The sequence below is a fragment of the Somniosus microcephalus genome, chromosome 11 (assembly GCF_052327205.1).
Source record: "Somniosus microcephalus isolate GS21.2 chromosome 11, FLI_Smic_1.0, whole genome shotgun sequence".
Lineage (NCBI taxonomy): Eukaryota > Metazoa > Chordata > Chondrichthyes > Squaliformes > Somniosidae > Somniosus > Somniosus microcephalus.
The window spans coordinates 11788959-11809724 of NC_140997.1; the positions used below are offsets into that span (position 1 = coordinate 11788959).

The 20766-nt window shown below is 47.1% G+C and overlaps 1 protein-coding gene across 1 annotated transcript in view; it reads left to right on the top strand.

The window, feature by feature from the left end:
• LOC147110317 (mitotic spindle assembly checkpoint protein MAD1-like) overlaps positions 1 to 20352 on the top strand; it is a 998542-nt gene extending 978190 nt beyond the window's left edge. Inside the window, exon 5 of the mRNA XM_086000214.1 lies at positions 18502 to 20352. Coding sequence (XP_085856340.1) covers positions 18502 to 18660 — 159 coding nt within the window. The 3' untranslated portion in view covers positions 18661 to 20352. The remainder of the gene's footprint in view (positions 1 to 18501) is intronic.
• Positions 20353 to 20766: the final 414 nt, after the last annotated feature.

Below are 20766 nucleotides of genomic sequence, written 5' to 3' on the forward strand. Positions count from 1 at the left end.
ATTACAGGAAAGATGTGATTGCACTAGAGAGGGTACAGAGGAGATTTACAAGGATGTTGCTGGGAGTAAAGAACCTTAGCTATGAGGAAAGACTGGATAGAACTGGGTCTGTTTTCCTTGGAACAGAGGAGGCTGAGGGGAGACCTTATTGAGGTTTATAAAATTATGAGGGGCATAGATAAAGTGGATAGAAAGGACCTATTTCCCTTAGCAGAGGGGTCAAAAACCAGGGGGCACAGATTTAAAGTAATTGGTGGAAGGTTTAGAGGTGTTCTGAGGGGAAATTTCTTCACCCAGAGGGTTGTGGGGGTCTGGAACTCACTGCCTGAAAGGGTGGGAGAGGCAGAAACCCGAACCACATTTAAAAACTACTTGGATGTGCACTTGGGATGCTCTAACCTGCAGGGCTACGGACCAAGAGCTGGGAAGTGGGATTAGGCTGGATAGCTCTTTGTTGGCCGGCATGGACACGATGGGCCAAAATGGCCTCCTTCCGTGCTGTAACTTCCTATGATTCTATGCAGGAGCAAGTAGGCGATTTAACTTTTTAACTGTAAACTTCCCTGACAGGTCAGAGTCACGTACTGCAATAATAATAATACTTGCATTTATATAACATCACAGCTGGCAGTTAAAATGTTTCAATTTGCTTCATACAGTCTGTTATAAGGCAGGCAAATCCTGTTTGTATGTAATGTGGTTTATCTTGAATCTTGCATCATACTTTAATGCATAGCGGACAATAGAATTTCACTGCAAACAAGTGCAGATTATTTCTCTGCACACCTGCAGTGTTGGCATCAGGATTGTTAATCATCTGTCACGGACGTCCGTACACACAAAAGACTTGAAGTTCTTTAGGAATGACTTCAGAGACTTGAGCACACAGTCTAGGCTGACACTCCCAGTGCAGCACTGAGGGAGCGCTGCACTGTCGGAGATGCCGTCTTTCGGATGAGACGTTAAACCGAGGCCCCGTCTGCCCCCTCAGGTGGATGTAAAAGATCCCACGGCACTATTTCGAAGAAGAGCAGGGGAGTTGTCCCCGGTGTCCTGGCCAACATTAATCCCTTAACCAACATCACTAAAACAGATTTATCTGCTCATTATCACATTGCTGTTTGTGCGATCTTGCTGTACGCAAATTGGCTGCCGCATTTCCTACATTACAACAGTGACTACACTTCAAAAGTACTTCATTGGTGTAAAGCGCTTTGGGACGTTCTGAAGTTGTAAAAGGCGCGATAGAAATGCAGATCTTTCTTTTGACCTGAGAGAGGGTGATCCTGAAGCTGGGTACCAAAAAAGTGGAAACATTTCCAATTGTTCCAGCACCAACTGTGGGGAGTGCAAAATATGGATTAAGAAATGTTGTGCATAATTTCCTAACTCTTAATGTGGAACATTCTATATTTGGAATATTAGTGATTTTCACAGTGATTGTAAAAATGTACGTTTCCAAAAGTCTTCCGGTTCTCAAAGGGTTAGCAAGGACTATTCCTTTTTAAGGGGAAAGACTCATGACTGAGTAGATTCCTAATAGAGGTATGTGGGATCAATGATGCACCTTCCATTCCATCAGAGCGTCCCAGTGAACAAGCTTAATCTTTATCCTAAATCCCATTGTATTTTAGGGCTTAATTCCAAATGTGTGCAGTGAGTCTAACTTTGTAATCAGTGTTTCTAATCAGTCTAGCCTCAACTGGTGGCTGAAAACACAACCTACCAAGATTACTATTCAACGCCATCAATAATTTATAGGCAGAGTCTCTCTCTCCTGTTACTTAATTTCTATTTTATTGCAATCATGCAAGCCCATGTTATTGAAAGGAACTGATCCAACATTTTGTGTATGTGCCATTTTATTTGAGCTAACTTTCTGAAAAGTGAGATGAATATTTGTCTCAAGTGCCTAGTATAATGGATATCTGAGAGCGGGTTAAACGGCTCTCCTCCAGTCAAGGAAACATTTTATTAATTCATTCTCGGAATATGGGCGCGCTGGCAAGGCCAGCATTTATTGCCCATCCCTAGTTGCCCCTTCTTCATTTTAGGCAGTCCCTCGGAACCGAGGATGACTTGCTTCCACTCTAAAAATGAGTTCTCAGGTGACTGATGAGTCCAATGCGGGACCTACAGTCTCTGTCACATGTGGGGCAGACGGTGGTTGAAGGGGCGGGTGGGTGAGATGCTTGGGTTGACGTGTGCTCCTTCCACTGCTTGCGCTTGGCTTCCGTTTGCTCCCGGCGGAGAGACTTGAGGTGTTCGGCGCCTTCCCGGATGCTTCTCCTCCACTTTGTGCGGTCTCTTGGGCCAGGGATTCCCAGGTGTCGATGGGGATGTTGCACTTTTTCAAAGAGGCTTTGAGGGTGTCCTTGAAGCGTTTCCTCTGCCCACGTGGGGCTCTCTTGCCGTGTTGGAGCTCCAAGTAGAGCGCTTGTTTTGGGAGTCTCGTATCGGGCATGCGGACAATGTGGTCCGCCCATCAGAGCTGATCGAGCGTAGTCAAAGCTTCGATGCTGGGGATGTTGGCCTGAGCGAGAACACTGACGTTGGTGCGCCTATCCTACCAATGGATTTGCAGGATCTTTTGGAGGCAGCGTTGGTGGTACCTGCTGTACATGGTCCATGTCTCCTGGAGAGTTGACGGATGCATAGCTACGCGGAGAACTCCGTCCCAGATGGTAGAGAAAAGCAAGCACTGAATCCCCAAAGTTCACTATAATTATACCCCGTATAATACACAAAACTGGCTGGGCGATTCCTGGTTACCATGGTCGCAGAGAGCCGCTAGTTGGTCTTCCGAGTGACGTCTCTGTCCTGGATTGGTCATCTTGATGAAAACAATGGTAGGCCATTACTGTAGAGGAGCAGTTCTTGAAGTGCTAACTGTTAAGTTCTTGACTGCTCCTTCATTGAAAGAGTCCAGAGGTGTTACTTTTGGCCTGCAAACCTCATTGTCCATCCAGACATCCCGGCTCCGTGGACAAAAGGAGTTTTTCCACAAATCACACAAGTTCGAAATGACATCAGTGTTGAGACTGGTCCCATGGCAACTCAAAAGACAGACAGTTCCTGCTATCTTCACAGAAACCAAAAACAGTCTTTTATTTTAAAGTCCAAACTCCATTTTGAAATGCAGCCCAAGTGCGTCTCTGTTTTAAAAAGGTACATATCCATTTTAAAAGTCCAAAAATCCTTCAGGCACATGCACCCACTGATGTTGGCACCGGCCAACCCCTACTTGTCCTTGATGAGTACCTCTCCGTTCTTGGCCCGCAGTGGGGTAGGACCTTGGGTGCTTGGGCCGTAGGTGGTCTTGACTGCGCTAAAGAATCCATGCATGTCGTGGTTGTTGGCTAGCTGCTGGATCTCCTGCGCTTTCTCCACCCACCATCTGATCTTTAGGTTGCGAGATTTTTGTTGGACCTTGGCCTTCAGGCGTCTGTAGAGCTGCTTGCTTGCGCTCAAGTTCTGTTGCTGTTTCCGGATCAGGAATGCCTTGCGCTTGCGGCTTATTAGCTCCTGGATCTCCTGGTCATTCTCGTCGAACCAGTCTTGGTGTTTCCTGGTCGAGTGACTGAGCGTCTCTTCACAGGTGCTGATTATGGAGGCCTTGAGTGCAGACCAGTCACTTCGGGCACTCTGTATCTCTGAATCACGGAGTCGTCGGGTTGGTTGTGAGGCACAGGCTGAATTTGGCTTTCTAAGCAGGGTCTTTGAGTGCTCCAGCGTTGATTTTCCTGCGGCATTGTTTCTGTTGCCGCCGCTGTTTTGGGGCTATGTTGATGGCGATGACAGAGCGGATTAGGCGGTGGTCTGTCCAGCAGTCGTCAGCTCCTGTCATGGCGCGGGTAATGCAGACGTCCTTGCAGTCCCTCGCTCAGACGACGACGTAGTCCAGCAGATGCCAGTGCTTGGAGCGAGGGTGTTGCCATGAAGCCTTGTACTTGTCTCTCTGACGGAACATGGTGTTGGTTATGACAAGGCCATGTTCTAAGCATTTTATCAGGAGGAGGGTACCATTGGAGTTGGCTTTCCCTACCCGCTCTCTGCCGATCACACCTTCCCAGAGGCCTGTGTCCTTTCCAACTCTGGCGTTGAAGTCGCCAAGGAGGATCAGCTTGTCGCCCATTGGGACTCGGGACAGGGATTGGTCGAGGCTGGAGTAGAATTCCTCTTTGGTCTCGTCTGTGGCTCCCAGTGTTGGGGCATACGCACTGATGACCGTAGCGCACTGGTTCCGGGCTAGGGTGAGCCGTAGAGTCATGAGGCGTTCATTTATTCCACAAGGGGAGTCTCTGAGACGTTCAACTAGCTCATTTTTTACGGCGAAGCCTACCCCATGGAGGCGGCGTTCTTCAGGTTTGCCTTTCCAGAAGAAGGTGTAACCACTGCCTTGCTCCTTGAGCTGGTCTTCCCCTGCCCGCCAGGTCTCGCTTAGGGCGGCGATGTCTATGTCGAAACGTCTGAGCTCCCGGGCAACGATAGCAGTACGGCAGTCCTTTTCACTATGGACGTACAATCCCTCTACACCTCCATCCCCCACCAGGATGGCCTGAGGTCGCTCCACTTCTTCCTTGAACAGAGGCCCAACCAGTCTCCATCCACCACCACCCTCCTCTGCCTGGCTGAACTTGTTCTCACATTGAACAACTTCTCCTTTGACTCCACTCACTTCCTCCAAATCAAAGGTGTGGCTTTGGGAACCCGCATGGGTCCTAGCTATGCCTGCCTTTTCGTGGGATATGTGGAACACTCTTTGTTCCAGTCCTACACAGGTCCCCTCCCTCGCCTCTTTTTCCGGTACATTGATGACTATCGGTGCCGTTTCCTGTTCTCGCCTTGAACTAGATAATTTCATTCACTTTGCTTCCAATTTCCACCCTTCCCTCACCTTCACATGGTCCATCTCTGACTCTTACCTTCTCTTCCTCGACTTCTCCGTCTCCATCTCTGGGGATAGGTTATTGACCAACATTCACTACAAGCCCTCTGACTCCCACAGCTACCTGGACTACACTTCCTCCCACCCCTCCTCCTGTAAGGACTCTATTCCATTCTCCCAGTTTCTCCGTCTCCGCTGTGTCTGTTCTGACGATGCCACACCTTCCATACCAGTGCTTCTGACGTCTTCCTTTTTCCGCAACCGAGGATTCCCCTCTACTGTGGTTGACACGGCCCTTAACCGTGTCCGTCCTATCTCCCGCACTTCAGCCCTCACCCCTGCCCCTCCCTCCCGGAACCACGATAGAGTTCCCCTTGTCCTCATCTTTCACCCCACCAGCCTCCACATTCAACGGATCATCCTCCGCCATTTCCACCACCTCCAGCGTGATCCCACCACCAAACACATCTTCCCCTCACCTTCCCTTTCAGCATTCCATAGGGACCACTCCCTCCACGACACCCTAGTCCACTCCTCTATCACCCCCAACACCCCTTCCCCTTCGCCCGGCACCTTCCCATGCAAGCGCAGGAGATGCAACACATGCCCTTATACCTCCCTCCTTCCCACTGTCCAGGGCTCCAAACACCCCTTCCAGGTGAAACAGCGATTTACTTGTGCTTCTTGCAATTTAGTATACTGTATTCGCTGCTCACAATGTGGTCTCCTCTACATTGGGGAGACCAAACGCAGATTGGGTGACCGCTTTGCGGTACACCTCCGTTCAGTCCGTAAGGGGGACCCCGAGCTTCTGGTCGCCTGTCACTTTAATTCACCGCCCCATTCCCACTCAGACCTCACCGTCCTTGGCTTCTTGCATTGTTCCATGGAAGCTCAGCGTAAGCTCGAGGAACAGCACCTCATCTTTCGATTCGGCACTTTACAGCCTTCTGGCCTCAACATTGAGTTCAACAATTTCAGATCATAACATATATATATTTTTTATCCACACTTTTGTTCTGTTCTTCTCTCCCACAGGGCAGCTGTCTTCCATTGTGCCAGCGCAATTTACACTTCATCTAGAGCCATCCTTTGTTCCTTAACCTGCCCCATTACCATCCCCTTTTGCCTTGAATATCTCTTAATGTCTCTTAATCTCTCCTGCCTTCCAGCCTATCACAGACCTTCCCTTTTGTTCTTTCATCCCCTCCCCCATTTCCCAGCCACGACACTTGCTTAAAAATCTGTTCCATTTCCTGCTTTTTTCCAGTTCTGACGAAAGGTCATCGACCTGAAACGTTAACTCTGTTTCTCTCTTCACAGATGCTGCCTGACCTGCAGAGTATTTCCAGCATTTTCTGTTTTTATTTCAGATTTCCAGCATCTGCAGTATTTTCTTTTTGTGATAGCAGTATGGCGTTCTGGTCTGTCGCTGTTGGGGTTGTCCAGGAGGGTCCTGTCGTTCCAGGTCCCGAACTTCATTTTAAAGGGTAGAAGATGCCTGTGCGTGAATTCTTTTAACGTGGGGTGGCCGTTGCACACCAGCTACCACACGGGTTTGACAGAGCAAGGTCTTGGTCCAATGGCAAGGGGATCCAAGATGATTGGAGACCAGGCTCTGCTACATCGGCCTAGCACACACACACACACAAACATACTCCTACTGTCCTCCTCCCTCCTTCCCGCAGGTCCTCTCTGCCTGGGTTTCGTAGGCTGCAGTGTGGTCCCCCCGACCCTGCTGCTGGTCCACGCTGCATCACTCCTGGGCCCCGTCCTCACTCCTGGGCCTCGACCTTGAGAAGGTGATGATGGGCCACCTTGAGCAGCTGCTGTCCATAAGACATTGTATGCTCCAAACAGTGGAAAGTGTACACTCATGAGATTTTTGTCATCCTGTGTGAAAAGGCACCGATTTACTGGTGCGCATCACTGCAACAGTCATCTGTGACTGCGGTTTCTGTTCGTTCCGAAGTCGACACAGAAGTATTGCTATTTTCTCTCTCTCTTCTCCCTTTTCCTCGCCTCATCTCCCAATTCTTGCCAGCCTATGGTTCTACAGGCTCAGGCAGCCCTAAAGATCATTCTTCATGCTCTAAACTGGGCGATAGCAAATTAGCCGCCCGTTGTACACCTCGCCCCATTTACCCTTCCATTGACTTTGGGCGGGATGTATAACGAGGCTCATTCGATAGCGCCCAAAGTTAAATGACCCCCACTATGTGTAGAATTAAATTTGTCTTGTAATCCACCTTTCTTTGTCTGTTTATTGCTCCATGGTTTGTTTCCCTTGCTCTCCCTTTTCTAGTTGTTTCCTCGAGCTGCTTGGCAGACTCCCCTGCTCAATCAACGATCTCCACTCTTCTGTCTTGCCAGCACAGGCTGGAACACAAGGCTGCTGTTGTGACATCACTCCCGCTGCTGCTGCTTGCTGTTTTATGAAGGCCTGAGCTAGAACTGGCCAAGAGAAGCCAAAATCAATAGCAGCATTTTATTTTCCATTAGCTCCTATATTGCAGTGCACAGAGGATGATTGCGACTGTAGGGAGCTACCCAGGCAATGGTGCAGGTGATATAAACCTTGCAGATTGATGGCGGAGCTGATAAATAGGCTGCGCAGTGTCGAATTACATCAGGAACTAATCAGTTTTAATTGTACTTAACCTCTTTGCATCGTAGAATGATACAGCACAGAAGGAGGCCATTCGGACCCTCGTGCCTGTGCCGGCTCTTTAAAAGAGCTCACATTTCCACAGGGTTTGCTTGATGTTGATCAGGAGTGGGTATTCCGGCTGTGATCTCCTACCTCCTGTAGCCCACATGCCTTCACCCCAATACGCAGTGCAAACCGAGATCCAGCACGAGTCCAAAAAGCTGGTCATTGTTTTCATGTTGTTTTCTCCTCATTACCACCCCCTCCTTCTCTAAACTTGCGCTTTGGTACCTCTGCCAAGTGGCCATTCATAATGTGGGAGCTTTAATGGTGAGTATCAGCAGACTGTTCAATCACAGTGGGCATCGCAATCTACCTTGTTCCCGCTCTGACCCAGTGCCCAGACAAGAACTTGCCAGCAGGCGCTACCAGTTAGTCATCAGGAGCAGGAACCCAGGCTCATTTTTCTGCTCCCGAGGCCAATTCTCTGCCCTGGCTAAGATCGGCAAGGTCAGTGCACACTCGGGGCAGAGCCTGGGACCTGGCTGGCAGTTTGAGTGCTTTTATATCGTGAGTATGCAGTCAGTGGCAGGCACTCAGTATTCCCACCACTGACATCACTCCAGAGTAAAAACGGGTGGAGCTGAACCAGGTGCCCAGTTTTTCTTTGAGGTCGGAGGCCTGGAAACACTCACCACTTTCCACGGGGGACTGGAGACACACATGGGTAGGAAAGAAACTGAGAGTGATGCTTAATCACAAGTCGTTGATTAAGCACCACTATTCCAGAGCCTCAGCAGTAAACCACATGTACCTGTAGGCTTAGTTCCACACACAGGCACACATGCCAATGGAGCATAACTGGTCATTTCTATTGATTGTCTGCTTAAGGAAACCTAATAAAGTCGATCTACCTGTTGGTGAGCTCGTTATCCTTTCTAATGTTTCAGACATGGCTCAAGTGTAGCACTCTCGCCTCTGAGCCAGAAGGTGGTGGGTTTAAGCACAAAATCTAGGCTAACACTCCAGTGCAGTACTGAGAAAGTTATTCATTCATGGGATGTGGGCGTCGCTGGCAAGGCCAGCATTTATTGCCCATCCCTAATTGCCTTTGATAAGGTGGTGAGCCGTCTTCTTGAACCACTGCAGTTTTTCCTAGAGGTTTGATACAACTGAGTTGCTTGCTAGGCCATTTCAGAGGGCAGTTAAAAGTCAACCCCATTGCTGTGGGTCTGGAGTCACATTATAGGCCAGACTGGGTAAGGGCGGCAGATTTCTTTCCCTAAAGGACGTTAGTGAACCAGATGGTTTTTTACGACAATCCGATAGTTTCATGGTCACCATTACTGATTCGAGCTTTTTTTTAAATTCCAGATTTATTTAATGAACTGAATTCAAATCCCACAGCTGCCGTGGTGGGATTTGAACTTATGTCTCTGGATCATTAGTCCAGGCCTCTAGATTACTGGTCCAATAACATAACCACTATGCTACCTTACCCACGATCTAGTCATTTATCACATTGCTGTTTGTAGGACCGTGCTGTGCAGAAATTGGCTGCTGCATTTCTTACATTACAACAGCGACTGCACTGGAAAAGTACTCCATTGACTGTAAAGCACTTTGGGACATCCTGAGATCATGAAAGACGCTACAGTATATAAATGCAAGTCTTTTAATGCAAAGGGACTGCTGCTTTACGAGGTTGTTTGGTTCCCATCTGTGGACATTCTGGGCGCCACTGTGTTACACAGAGCCAGAATGCAAATGCACTCCCCTGGAGCAAGTGGTCATCGTGATCTAACATTAGACTCACATCTTTGAGGCTCTATGATGCCCTCTGTTCCCAGCAGGAGTGCAGCAAACAGTGGGCGAACCACACATCTGCAGTCCGCCACACCACTATAACGTAAATCACCTCAGGAAAGGATTACACCGTCGCTATACCAGCAGAAAAGTGTCAATTCTAGAGGCGAACCAGTTAGTTGTCACCGTGGGATTCGAATACCGATGAATGGAGTTATCCACAGAAAGGTGCTTTAGCTCTCTGTTTCACCAAGAGGCAGTCACCCTCTGCGGCAAGATATAGAATTGGATTTTTAAATGGCCGCTATTGACACCTAATTAATCAGAAAAAGTTGTAATACCAGGGCGATGAATAATTAAAAACACTGTAATAAAGTTGTAATTACTGTAATCAGTTAACAAACACTAGGGGGATAAAAACTGCTGCAACAACAGTGCTGCACTAATCAGTTAGGAACCTTTACAGCCTCCCTGTGAAACGGGAATGATTTCAATATGCTTTTTGCCATCACTTACTCACACACAAGAGAACACAAGGCAACAACGCACAGGGTATCCTAGTATTTACTTAGGGTTCCAAACTGAATTTCAAGGTAAAGATAGGAAAAGGGCTCATGGTTTGAGTGAGATCCAGGCCCATCAAGGTTTTCTCTCAATACCACAGGTGTTATATGTGCAATACTACTAGATCTCCCTTGGTGGTGTTTACAGGTAGCCCAGGGCATGGGCTGGGGCGTGGACTAATCAGGGTAGGAATGTAATTCGACGCCAAAAAGTAGGACATCAAGCCCAAGACTGGGCAGGGTCATTTTCCAGTTATCTGGCAACTTAAGGCAGTGAGGTCCTGGGGCTGAGGTGGGGTGCAGAGGCCGCCTAAGCCTGAGGTGGGGAGTGGAAGCATTCCTAGGAATGGAGGCTGATGAGAGAGGCTGGGTCAGCTCTTTATAAATTAAAACAGAAAATACTGGAAATACTCAACAGGTCAGGCAGCATCTGTGGAGAGAGAAACAGAGTTTATGTTTTAGGTCGATGATGTTTCATCAGACTAACTAGCAGAATAGATAAGGGGGAACTAGTGCATGTGGTGTATTTGGATTTTCAGAAGCCATTCGATAAGGTGCCACACAAGAGGTTATTAAACAAAATTAGGGCTCATGGGGTTGGGGGTAATATACTAGCATGGATTGGTTAACGGACAGAAAACAGAGAGTAGGAATAAACGGGTAATTTTCGGGTTGGCAGGCTGTAACTAGTGGGGTACCGCAAGAATCAGTGCTTAAGGCTGAAGGGATCAAGGGATATGGAGAGAAGGCAGGAACAGGGTACTGAATTTGGATGATCAGCCATGATCTCATTGAATGGCGGAGCAGGCTCGAGGGGCCGAATGGCCTACTCCTGCTCCTGTCTTCTATGTTTGGGCCCCAGCTATTCACATTTGGATGAGGGGACCAAATGTAATATATCCAAGTTTGCTGATGATACAAAGCTGGGTGGGAATGTAAGCTGTGAGGAGGCTTCAAGGGGATATAGACAGGCTAAGTGAGTGGGCAAGAACATGGCAAATGGAATATAATGTGGAGAAATGTGAAGTTATCCACTTTGGTAGGAAAAATAGAAAAGCAGAGTATTTTTTAAATGGTGAGAGATTGGGAAATGTTGGTGTTCAGAGGGACCTGGGTGTCCTTGTACACGTTAAAAGTTAACATGCAGGTACAGCAAGCAATTAAGAAAGCAAATGGTATGTTGGCCTTTATTAGGATTTGAGTATAAGAGTAAAGATGTCTTACTGCAATTATTTCGGGCCCTGGTGAGACCACACCTGGAGTATTGGTCTCCTTACCTAAGGAAGAATATACTTGCCATAGAGGGGTTGCAGTGAAGGTTCACCAGACTAATTCCTGGGATGGGGGGATTGTCCTATGAGGAGAGATTGAGTAGACTAGGCCTATATTCTCTGGAGTTTAGAAGAATGAGAGGTGATCTTATTGAAACATACAACATTCTTACAGGGCTTGACAGGGTAGATGTAGGAAGAATGTTTCCCCTGGCTGGGGAGTCTAGAACCAGGGGTCAGTCTCAGAATAAGGGGTCGGCCATTTAGGACTGAGATGAGGAGAAATTTCTTCACTCAGAGGGTGGTGAATCTTTGGAATTCTCTACCCCAGAGGGCTGTGGAGACTCAGTCTTTGCGTATATTCAAGACCGAGACGGATACATTTTTGGATATTAAGTGAATCAAGGGATATGGGGATGGTACAGGAAAGTGGAGTTGAGGTAGAAGATCAGCCATGATTTTATTGAATGGTGGAGCAGGCTCAAGGGGCCGAATGGCCTACTCCTGCTCCTATTTCTTATATTCTTATGACTGGGTTCATCGAACTGAAACGTTAACTTTGTTTCTCTCTCCACACTCAGCATTTTCTGTTTTTATTTCACATTTATAGCATCCGTGGTATTTTTGCTTTTGTATCAGCTCTGTATATCGTGTTTGCACCGTTATTTATTTTATCTATTACAAGCCTTATGTACGGCTGGCTACATTGTTTTCCCTGTCAAAGTTACCTCTGATAGAACTGAAAGGCTCATGCTTGATTGCTGTGTAAAAATTTCCACAGTTAGCATCAAGTACTCATGGGTGGACCTGCTAATGGCTGCCCCAGGGTTTAGTGCGGTCCAATCTTTGCTATCGTTGGATGAGGAATGGGGTACAGCTTACATCCAGTCATGGCATACTCTGTGAATGGCCAGACATGACAGAAAAAATCCTGGCATTTTATTGGCCCTCTCCTCTGCTCCAAAATGTGCTGGGTGGTCAGCAGTCTCAAAAGTGAGGCAGCCATAAGCTGCATTCTGGGAGTTGTAGTCTGGAGTGGCACTGGTACATTCTGGGAGTGTAGTCTGGAGTGGCACTGGTACATTCTGGGAGTGTAGTCTGGAGTGGCACTGGTACATTCTGGGAGTTATAGTCTGGAGTGGCACTGGTACATTCTGGGAGTGTAGTCTGGAGTGGCACTGGTACATTCTGGGAGTGTAGTCTGGAGTGACACTGGTACATTCTGGGAGTGTAGTCTGGAGTGACACTGGTACATTCTGGGACTGTAGTCTGGAGTGGCACTGGTACATTCTGGGAGTGTAGTCTGGAGTGACACTGGTACATTCTGGGAGTGTAGTCTGGAGTGGCACTGGTACATTCTGGGAGTGTAGTCTGGAGTGGCACTGGTACATTCTGGGAGTGTAGTCTGGAGTGGCACTGGTACATTCTGGGAGTGTAGTCTGGAGTGGCACTGGTACATTCTGGGAGTGTAGTCTGGAGTGACACTGGTACATTCTGGGAGTGTAGTCTGGAGTGACACTGGTACATTCTGGGAGTGTAGTCTGGAGTGGCACTGGTACATTCTGGGAGTGTAGTCTGGAGTGGCACTGGTACATTCTGGGAGTGTAGTCTGGAGTGGCACTGGTACATTCTGGGAGTGTAGTCTGGAGTGGCACTGGTACATTCTGGGAGTGTAGTCTGGAGTGGCACTGGTACATTCTGGGAGTTATAGTCTGGAGTGGCACTGGTACATTCTGGGAGTTATAGTCTGGAGTGGCACTGGTACATTCTGGGAGTGTAGTCTGGAGTGACACTGGTACATTCTGGGAGTGTAGTCTGGAGTGGCACTGGTACATTCTGGGAGTGTAGTCTGGAGTGGCACTGGTACATTCTGGGAGTGTAGTCTGGAGTGGCACTGGTACATTCTGGGAGTGTAGTCTGGAGTGGCACTGGTACATTCTGGGAGTGTAGTCTGGAGTGGCACTGGTACATTCTGGGAGTTATAGTCTGGAGTGGCACTGGTACATTCTGGGAGTGTAGTCTGGAGTGGCACTGGTACATTCTGGGAGTGTAGTCTGGAGTGACACTGGTACATTCTGGGACTGTAGTCTGGAGTGGCACTGGTACATTCTGGGAGTGTAGTCTGGAGTGGCACTGGTACATTCTGGGAGTGTAGTCTGGAGTGGCACTGGTACATTCTGGGAGTGTAGTCTGGAGTGGCACTGGTACATTCTGGGAGTGTAGTCTGGAGTGACACTGGTACATTCTGGGAGTGTAGTCTGGAGTGACACTGGTACATTCTGGGACTGTAGTCTGGAGTGGCACTGGTACATTCTGGGAGTGTAGTCTGGAGTGGCACTGGTACATTCTGGGAGTTATAGTCTGGAGTGGCACTGGTACATTCTGGGAGTGTAGTCTGGAGTGGCACTGGTACATTCTGGGAGTGTAGTCTGGAGTGACACTGGTACATTCTGGGAGTGTAGTCTGGAGTGGCACTGGTACATTCTGGGAGTGTAATCTGGAGTGACACTGGTACATTCTGGGAGTGTAGTCTGGAGTGGCACTGGTACATTCTGGGAGTGTAGTCTGGAGTGGCACTGGTACATTCTGGGAGTTATAGTCTGGAGTGGCACTGGTACATTCTGGGAGTGTAGTCGGGAGTGGCACTGGTACATTCTGGGAGTGTAGTCTGGAGTGACACTGGTACATTCTGGGAGTGTAGTCTGGAGTGGCACTGGTACATTCTGGGAGTGTAGTCTGGAGTGGCACTGGTACATTCTGGGAGTGTAGTCTGGAGTGGCACTGGTACATTCTGGGAGTGTAGTCTGGAGTGACACTGGTACATTCTGGGAGTGTAGTCTGGAGTGGCACTGGTACATTCTGGGAGTGTAGTCTGGAGTGACACTGGTACATTCTGGGAGTGTAGTCTGGAGTGGCACTGGTACATTCTGGGAGTGTAGTCTGGAGTGACACTGGTACATTCTGGGAGTGTAGTCTGGAGTGGCACTGGTACATTCTGGGAGCGTAGTCTGGAGTGGCACTGGTACATTCTGGGAGTGTAGTCTGGAGTGGCACTGGTACATTCTGGGAGTGTAGTCTGGAGTGGCACTGGTACATTCTGGGAGTGTAGTCTGGAGTGGCACTGGTACATTCTGGGAGTGTAGTCTGGAGTGACACTGGTACATTCTGGGAGTGTAGTCTGCCACCTGCTTGATTGAGCCCCTTCAGTCATCTCACACCAAGATAGTTGTGTAAACCCCCATTAACTCAAGTCGCAAAATGCCTGACAATGGGGCAGGTCTGTGGAAAGATATGTTGGAGAGATTTTAAACACAGAAGTGACAACTCTATAAGTAAAAATCAACTGTGGTCTAGGATGTTCTTCCCTTGGGCCTGTCTTGTCTGAGAGAGATCTGGACCAACTCTCCCCTGTGGGGAATTTCCCTGGCTTCCGCTTGGCAGCGCAGGAGAGGTAAGCACCTTGGTGCGGGGGTGGATTGTTGAACTAATGCCTCCATGTTATGAGGGGCAGAATTGAATTGAGAGGAAAAATTGACCTATTTTGGAAACCAACTTATGAAGTCAGATTTCAATTTTAGAAATTTCTGTATGAAACCGGATACTTGGCATCCTCAGTCCATAATACTACCTCGATATTTGGTGCGAAATGGCCCTTGGAAAGGTTTAAGGGAGAAGGAGATGTTGCCCCAATACATGTTATGTTCTTATTTCAATGGAGTTTTCCTAATATTCAGTCTTAAACTGTCACACAGCTTACATCATTTAAAATATTACATATTCTGTAGAATTACATAGTATTTACAGCATAGAAACAGGCCATTGGGCCCAGCTGGTCTATGCCGGTGTTTATGCTGCACACAAGTCTCCTTCCACCCTCTTCGTCTAACCCTCTTCGCCTTATCCTCTAGCTTCTCCTTAAATGCATCTATGCTAGTCGCCTCAACTGCTCCTTGTGGTAGAGAGTTCCTCACTCTAACCACTCACTGGGTAAAGAAGTTTCTCCTGAATTCCTTATTGGATTTAATATTTATGGCCCCTAGCTTTGGACTCCCCTACAAGTCTAAATTGGTTTTAGTTATTACAGTTCTCTTCTGCCAGTAAACTTTGGATCTCTTCTCGGTGTTACATTGTTAGCGCCAGCTCATCATACCGAGCTACAGAGGAGATTTCTAGATGCGAGTGCTTAATATCCCTCATCATTGTTCAAGTGCTGCTCTGTGTCTAGATTGATACAGCGGAGAGAGACCAAGGCAATTCTCCAGGGTCTGGCTCAGCATTCAAGTCCGTAAAGCAAGCTGAGATAGGCAGGTGAATCGTGTTAGAAGCTGATAACTGCTCCTTTTGTATAATGTTTCAACAAAAAAAATAATGTTCTAAAGAAAGCTTTATCTTTCCTTTTCTTTGTTCAACTACATCCTGCTTGAGTAGAATTATGAATTATTTTCAGTAATGTGACACCGAGGACTGTGGTTTGAAGATAGGTTTTTTTTCCTCTCCAGAAGTGACCATCACAGTGTTTGCGAGCTTCGACTCTGTACAGGCAAACCTGGCAGACATAAAAAAGGGCATTGAACTGGACCGTCCTTTTGTTGAGTGGTCTAACTGGAAATTTGTAAAATGTAAATCAGGCCACCAGAAATCTGTTCATGAAATAAAAGCCTATTTCCCACTCATGTCCCTCACAATGCACAGACACTAGTTATTAAGATTATCAATGAATTTGCATCAACTGCAAAGCAAAGATCTCGCTAAGTGTCAGCCAATGTACCCTCTAATTTCTTTTGGCACCGCGCGGCCCCTTCAAAATACCACGCATGCACGGTTTTTGCATTGAAAAGCCGGCTGCGCGGGATCCCTGGAGCGCTGTGCGGTCACGCGGCCGCACAGCTTAAAGAGAACGTTGATGTCAGCTCAACTCAGTGACCGCATTCCCGTCTCTGAGTCAGTGGAGCAGAACTTGAGAGCATGTAATCTAGGCTGGCATTGCATTGCAGTGCCGAGGGAGCGCTGCACTGTCAACGGTGCCATCTCTTGGATGAGACGCTAAAGCAAGGCCCTGCCTGTCTGATCAGATGGATGTGTAAGATTTGGTGGCACTGTTCAAAGAGGAGTGATTTCTTCCGGTGTCTTTAACCAACACCACCAAAAAAACAGATTCGCTGGTCAGTTATCTCGTTGCTATTTGTAGGATCTTGCTATGTGCAAATTGGCTGCCGCATTTGCCTACATGTGATTACATTTCAAAAGTAATTCATAGGCTGTGAAGCTTTGAGACATCTTGACAGCATAAAAGGTGCTATATGAATGCAAATTCTTTCCTTCGTTCTTACTATGATTCCATGCCCCCGCCCCACCTATGTCTTGTCCTATCTGGATTTGAACTTAAAAGTAAAAAAAAGACTTGCATTTATAAAGCGCCTTTCATGACCACCGGGTGTTCCAAAGCACTTTACAGCCAATGAAGTACTTGCAGCTTGACAGTAACCGGCACCCACCTTGCCCGCCTGCACAGTAAGCCTGGTGGCACTGAGGACAATAAGCCTGGTCCACTGATTATACTCACCTGAGTATCAAGGGACAGGCAGCTCGTAGCAATCCACAGGGATTAAAGAGGAAATCAGTAGGCAATGCTCATACACTGTCTCCAGGATTGCTTTACTGTAACTTCCAGCAACCAGATATAGATTACCAGGTCTGGTAACACCTTTTCAGTAAGGAAGAGAGGGGGAGGGTGCTTAAAAGATCAGAAAAAAGCACTTTACAGAACAGAGAAGGAAAATGTTATTTTCTTACTTTTAAAATCCCTGTTCACTTGATAATCACACCATGATTCACCCTTGCTTTCAGAAACTTCCATCATCAAATAATTTCAGAAAGTGGCAGCAGGTTAAGAATTCTCCAAGATTGGTCATGGCTTGGTGACATTTTAGTTTCTTTAAAAAAAAATGATGTCATTTGGCAGCATCTCACACAGCTTGGAAAAGTGCTGATAAGCCAAACGTTGGGAATGAAATGTTGTGTTGGTGGAAGAGAGGGCATCAACAGGAGATGTACGAGCCTTCAATTTGTTTCCATTATCTTATGATGTGGAGCCGTTAGTTCTTAAGATTTTCAATGAATTTTCATTGTCAGCAAAGCAAACAAATCCCCCTTCTTACCCTCTGCCCCGTGCCTATTCTGGCCAGATTTAGATTTAACTAAAACAGTCAAGCCAAAGAAAGACGTTCCAATTAAAGACCTATCAGGTGACACAGAGTGGACACTTCCTTGCAAATGTTCAGACTTGATAGTAACTAGCACCCGCCCTACCTGCACAGTAAGCCTGGTGGCATTGAGAACGATAGGTCTGCTCCCCTGATTATACCCACCTGAGCATCAAGGGACAGGCAGCTTGTAGCAATCCAGAGATTAAAGCGCAAATCAACAGGCAAGGCTCATACTCCATCCCCAGGACTGCTTTACTGTACCTTCTAGCAACCATCAAAGACTAAATACTGGAGCTGGTGAAACCTGTGAGCTTGCTTCCTCCTCTGCAGTAACGCAAGAACGTGAAGGAGCAAAGTGGCACAGAACACTTTGGAACTCCATGCGATATACCACAATTGCCCACGTCTCATGCCCCCATCTGAGTTGTGCCCTAGGTGGTTGGAGATGGAAAAGAACATGCACCAACCTCATTCCTCCCCAGGGAAAAGGAGTCAACCTGCACCCCTCACTTCCATGCACCTCCTCGAGGCCCATAGAGCATGGCATTTAGGAGCAAGGAGTTGTCTAGGAGCAGATCTCATGTCTACTGTCAACCAAGGTGGTTATTGGTGCAGGGACAACTTGGCCTTTCATGGAGATAATAAGAGACATTAGCAGAACCACCACCCCCTCGCAGTCAGTGCATCAATGCAGTTCCAATTCAAAGTTAATACTTACATCTGATTTTTATCATTTTAATTGCTTACCTAAAGTGGTATTAAACGGAACACGTGATAAGGAACTGTGTGATATGAGTCACCCTCAATTCTGACCACAACTCACTTGTGCCTTTGTTGGGTGTGAGTCTCTTGTAGAATATAAGCCATGCCCCAGGACAGGTCACCATATGACTTCTAATTCTCCTTGATCCGGAGCCTGCTATTAACGGAGACAAATGGGCGTTCCCTTATTGCAGTTCTTCTGAACATACTTTTAGGATTAGTGTGTGACGTCTGAGAGGGACCTAGAATAAGAGGGAAAAACAAGTAAAGAAGCAGGGAAAGGAAATGTTTTAATCTAAATGGTGTCTTCACTGTGCCGATGACTGAATTGTGTTTCTTTCTCTGTTCCCTGCAGGCCGCCAACAGCCTGGGAGCAAAGATGCAGCTCCTGGAGACGGATTTCTCCACTTCCCTCACTGAGCTGATCAATCTTCATCTGCACCATCAGAACAGCATCCCAGCATTCCTCAGTGCCATCACCCTTGACCTCTTCAGCCGCCAGACATGTGCATAGCGAAAGTGGAAAGGAGCTTGCTTTTATGCGATTTTTAGTTTTTTGTTACGCTCCAAGGAAGCTTGCTTTAGAACAGTGTCAATTAGACACCGATTCAACATTTAGTTAGATTTGTGGTGGGGGGGGTTTGCTTAATATGTTTTCTAAGCATTTGTTTTTGCTTTAGTTGTAATTTTAATTAATTTGTTCGCCTTCATTCATCTCCTGGCAGCTGGAAAGGGGAGTGAGCAGAGCGTGAACTCCACAGCTGCTGATACTAGTGCTGCCTTGAGGGGTCTCCTTTTCATGCAGGGAGCTAGACAGATGCTGGATTTTCAGATGGAGGGACTTCAGAGCGAAGGACATGATTAAGAAATGATGAAACTCTTCTCACCAGTTGTCATAGAACGCAAGTACTTAACTACTGTGCTGCCGAGCTATCCTGCTGTACTTGGCAAAAATCCCTGCGCAAGTCAGAGCGCCCTGTTGTTGTTGGTATAACTCCTCATCCACAAAACATCCATCAGGATATACTTGGTGCGATCCCTCATAAGAAAACGTGCCTACTTCTGCTCAGTGTTCTCTCTCTTGCGAAACAAGGCAAAGACATCCCGTTACACTTGCTAACAGCCCAGTAAGATGCTACTGGGGTGTACAGTAACCATGCTTAATCCAGTAAGTGTGCATGTTTGAGGGATTTGGCTAGTGCAGTGGATGAGCACAGACTAGCAGCAGGATTTGAATCTAACCTGGACTGATAGGTGTCCTCTCCCTGATGGCAGTCAGGGTTCTACCTGAAATGAGTCCCCGTCCAGTTCCGAGTAGACACGTTTCCATGATGCGGAACTCCCACAGTTTGACACAAACTGGCAATCTCAGAGAGACCACAAGGCTGGTTGGTGTGAGGAGTAAACTACATGCTGTTGCAGTTGGGGGTGCTGGGGTTGGGGCTAAGGCACATTGGGGAAAGGTTTTTGCGGGGGGTGGGGGGTGGGAGGGGAGTGGAACATGATCTTCATCTAGCTGCACTAAAGCTCTGACACTGGTTGAGCAAAATGAGAAAAAGGTTTCAGCCCCACTGACAATATTTCAGTTGAAGATAAATGTGCCGAACTTTGTGTGGGGAGGCGAGGGAGTATTGTCAGAATTGTGGTTGATTTAGAAATCCAGGTTAACCATTCACGGTGTCAATAAGCCTTGGTGACTTAATTAATTTTGTGTGTTTAATTTTAAGAAACAATGTGTGATTGCTATTGAAAGATTTTTTTTTTAATTTCTGTTTTCTTCCCCTTGACAAGTGAATGTCAGCATTTTATTCAACTATGAGGCAGCCCAACCCGATTTCTGTCCTTACACAGCGCCTAGACATGCGCAGTTCCATTGTGAGATCACTGAACAGTGATTGAGTGGAAACCTTGGCTGCTTATCCTTTCCCTAACCCAAAGGCACTGTTTAGCTCCTGCCTTGGCTGAGATTAGCAAACTGAGCAGAGACTGGAGTCAAACTTGGTGCCTTAAAGCATTCATTGAGCTATGAAGGGAGCAAAATTATATGAAAGTTTTTAACACATACCTGTCTACTTGTCATTAACACTGCCCCCTACAGGGATGGAGTGGACATGTCTGCTCTATGAGAACATCACTGTTCAATAAACCACTGCTGTCGTTCTTGGCGGGTTGAATAGTTGCAAATAAAAGATGCAGAGTGTTGAAATGTTGGACGTCTCTTTTGTTTAAGTGGAGCAGCGCAGTTGAAAGATTACACGTGAATGGATTATTACCTTTATAATTAAAAGGACTGAGCAGATTATTAACTTCTGCAGATGGGTCTAATGGCCTGGCTTCCTTTCCACAGTGCATCCACTGTTACAGGCGAGTGGCTTGTGTTTCCTTTTCTGTAATGAAGCCCTTCCAGCCACCTGTTTTGTTTTTATAAGAGTGATTTGGCACAGTCAGTTCATCTTAAACTGTCTGAATTGTCTTGTTTCTCGTCACCAAGTAAGCTTGGTTTTTGGCAACAATTGACAGCAGCCTGATTAAGAAAATGCTTCCCAAAGAGGTGGTGCAGCTCCAGTAGATTGTCTGCGGACTGTGAGTTCACTCTCATCATCTTCCTCACGTTCCCCCC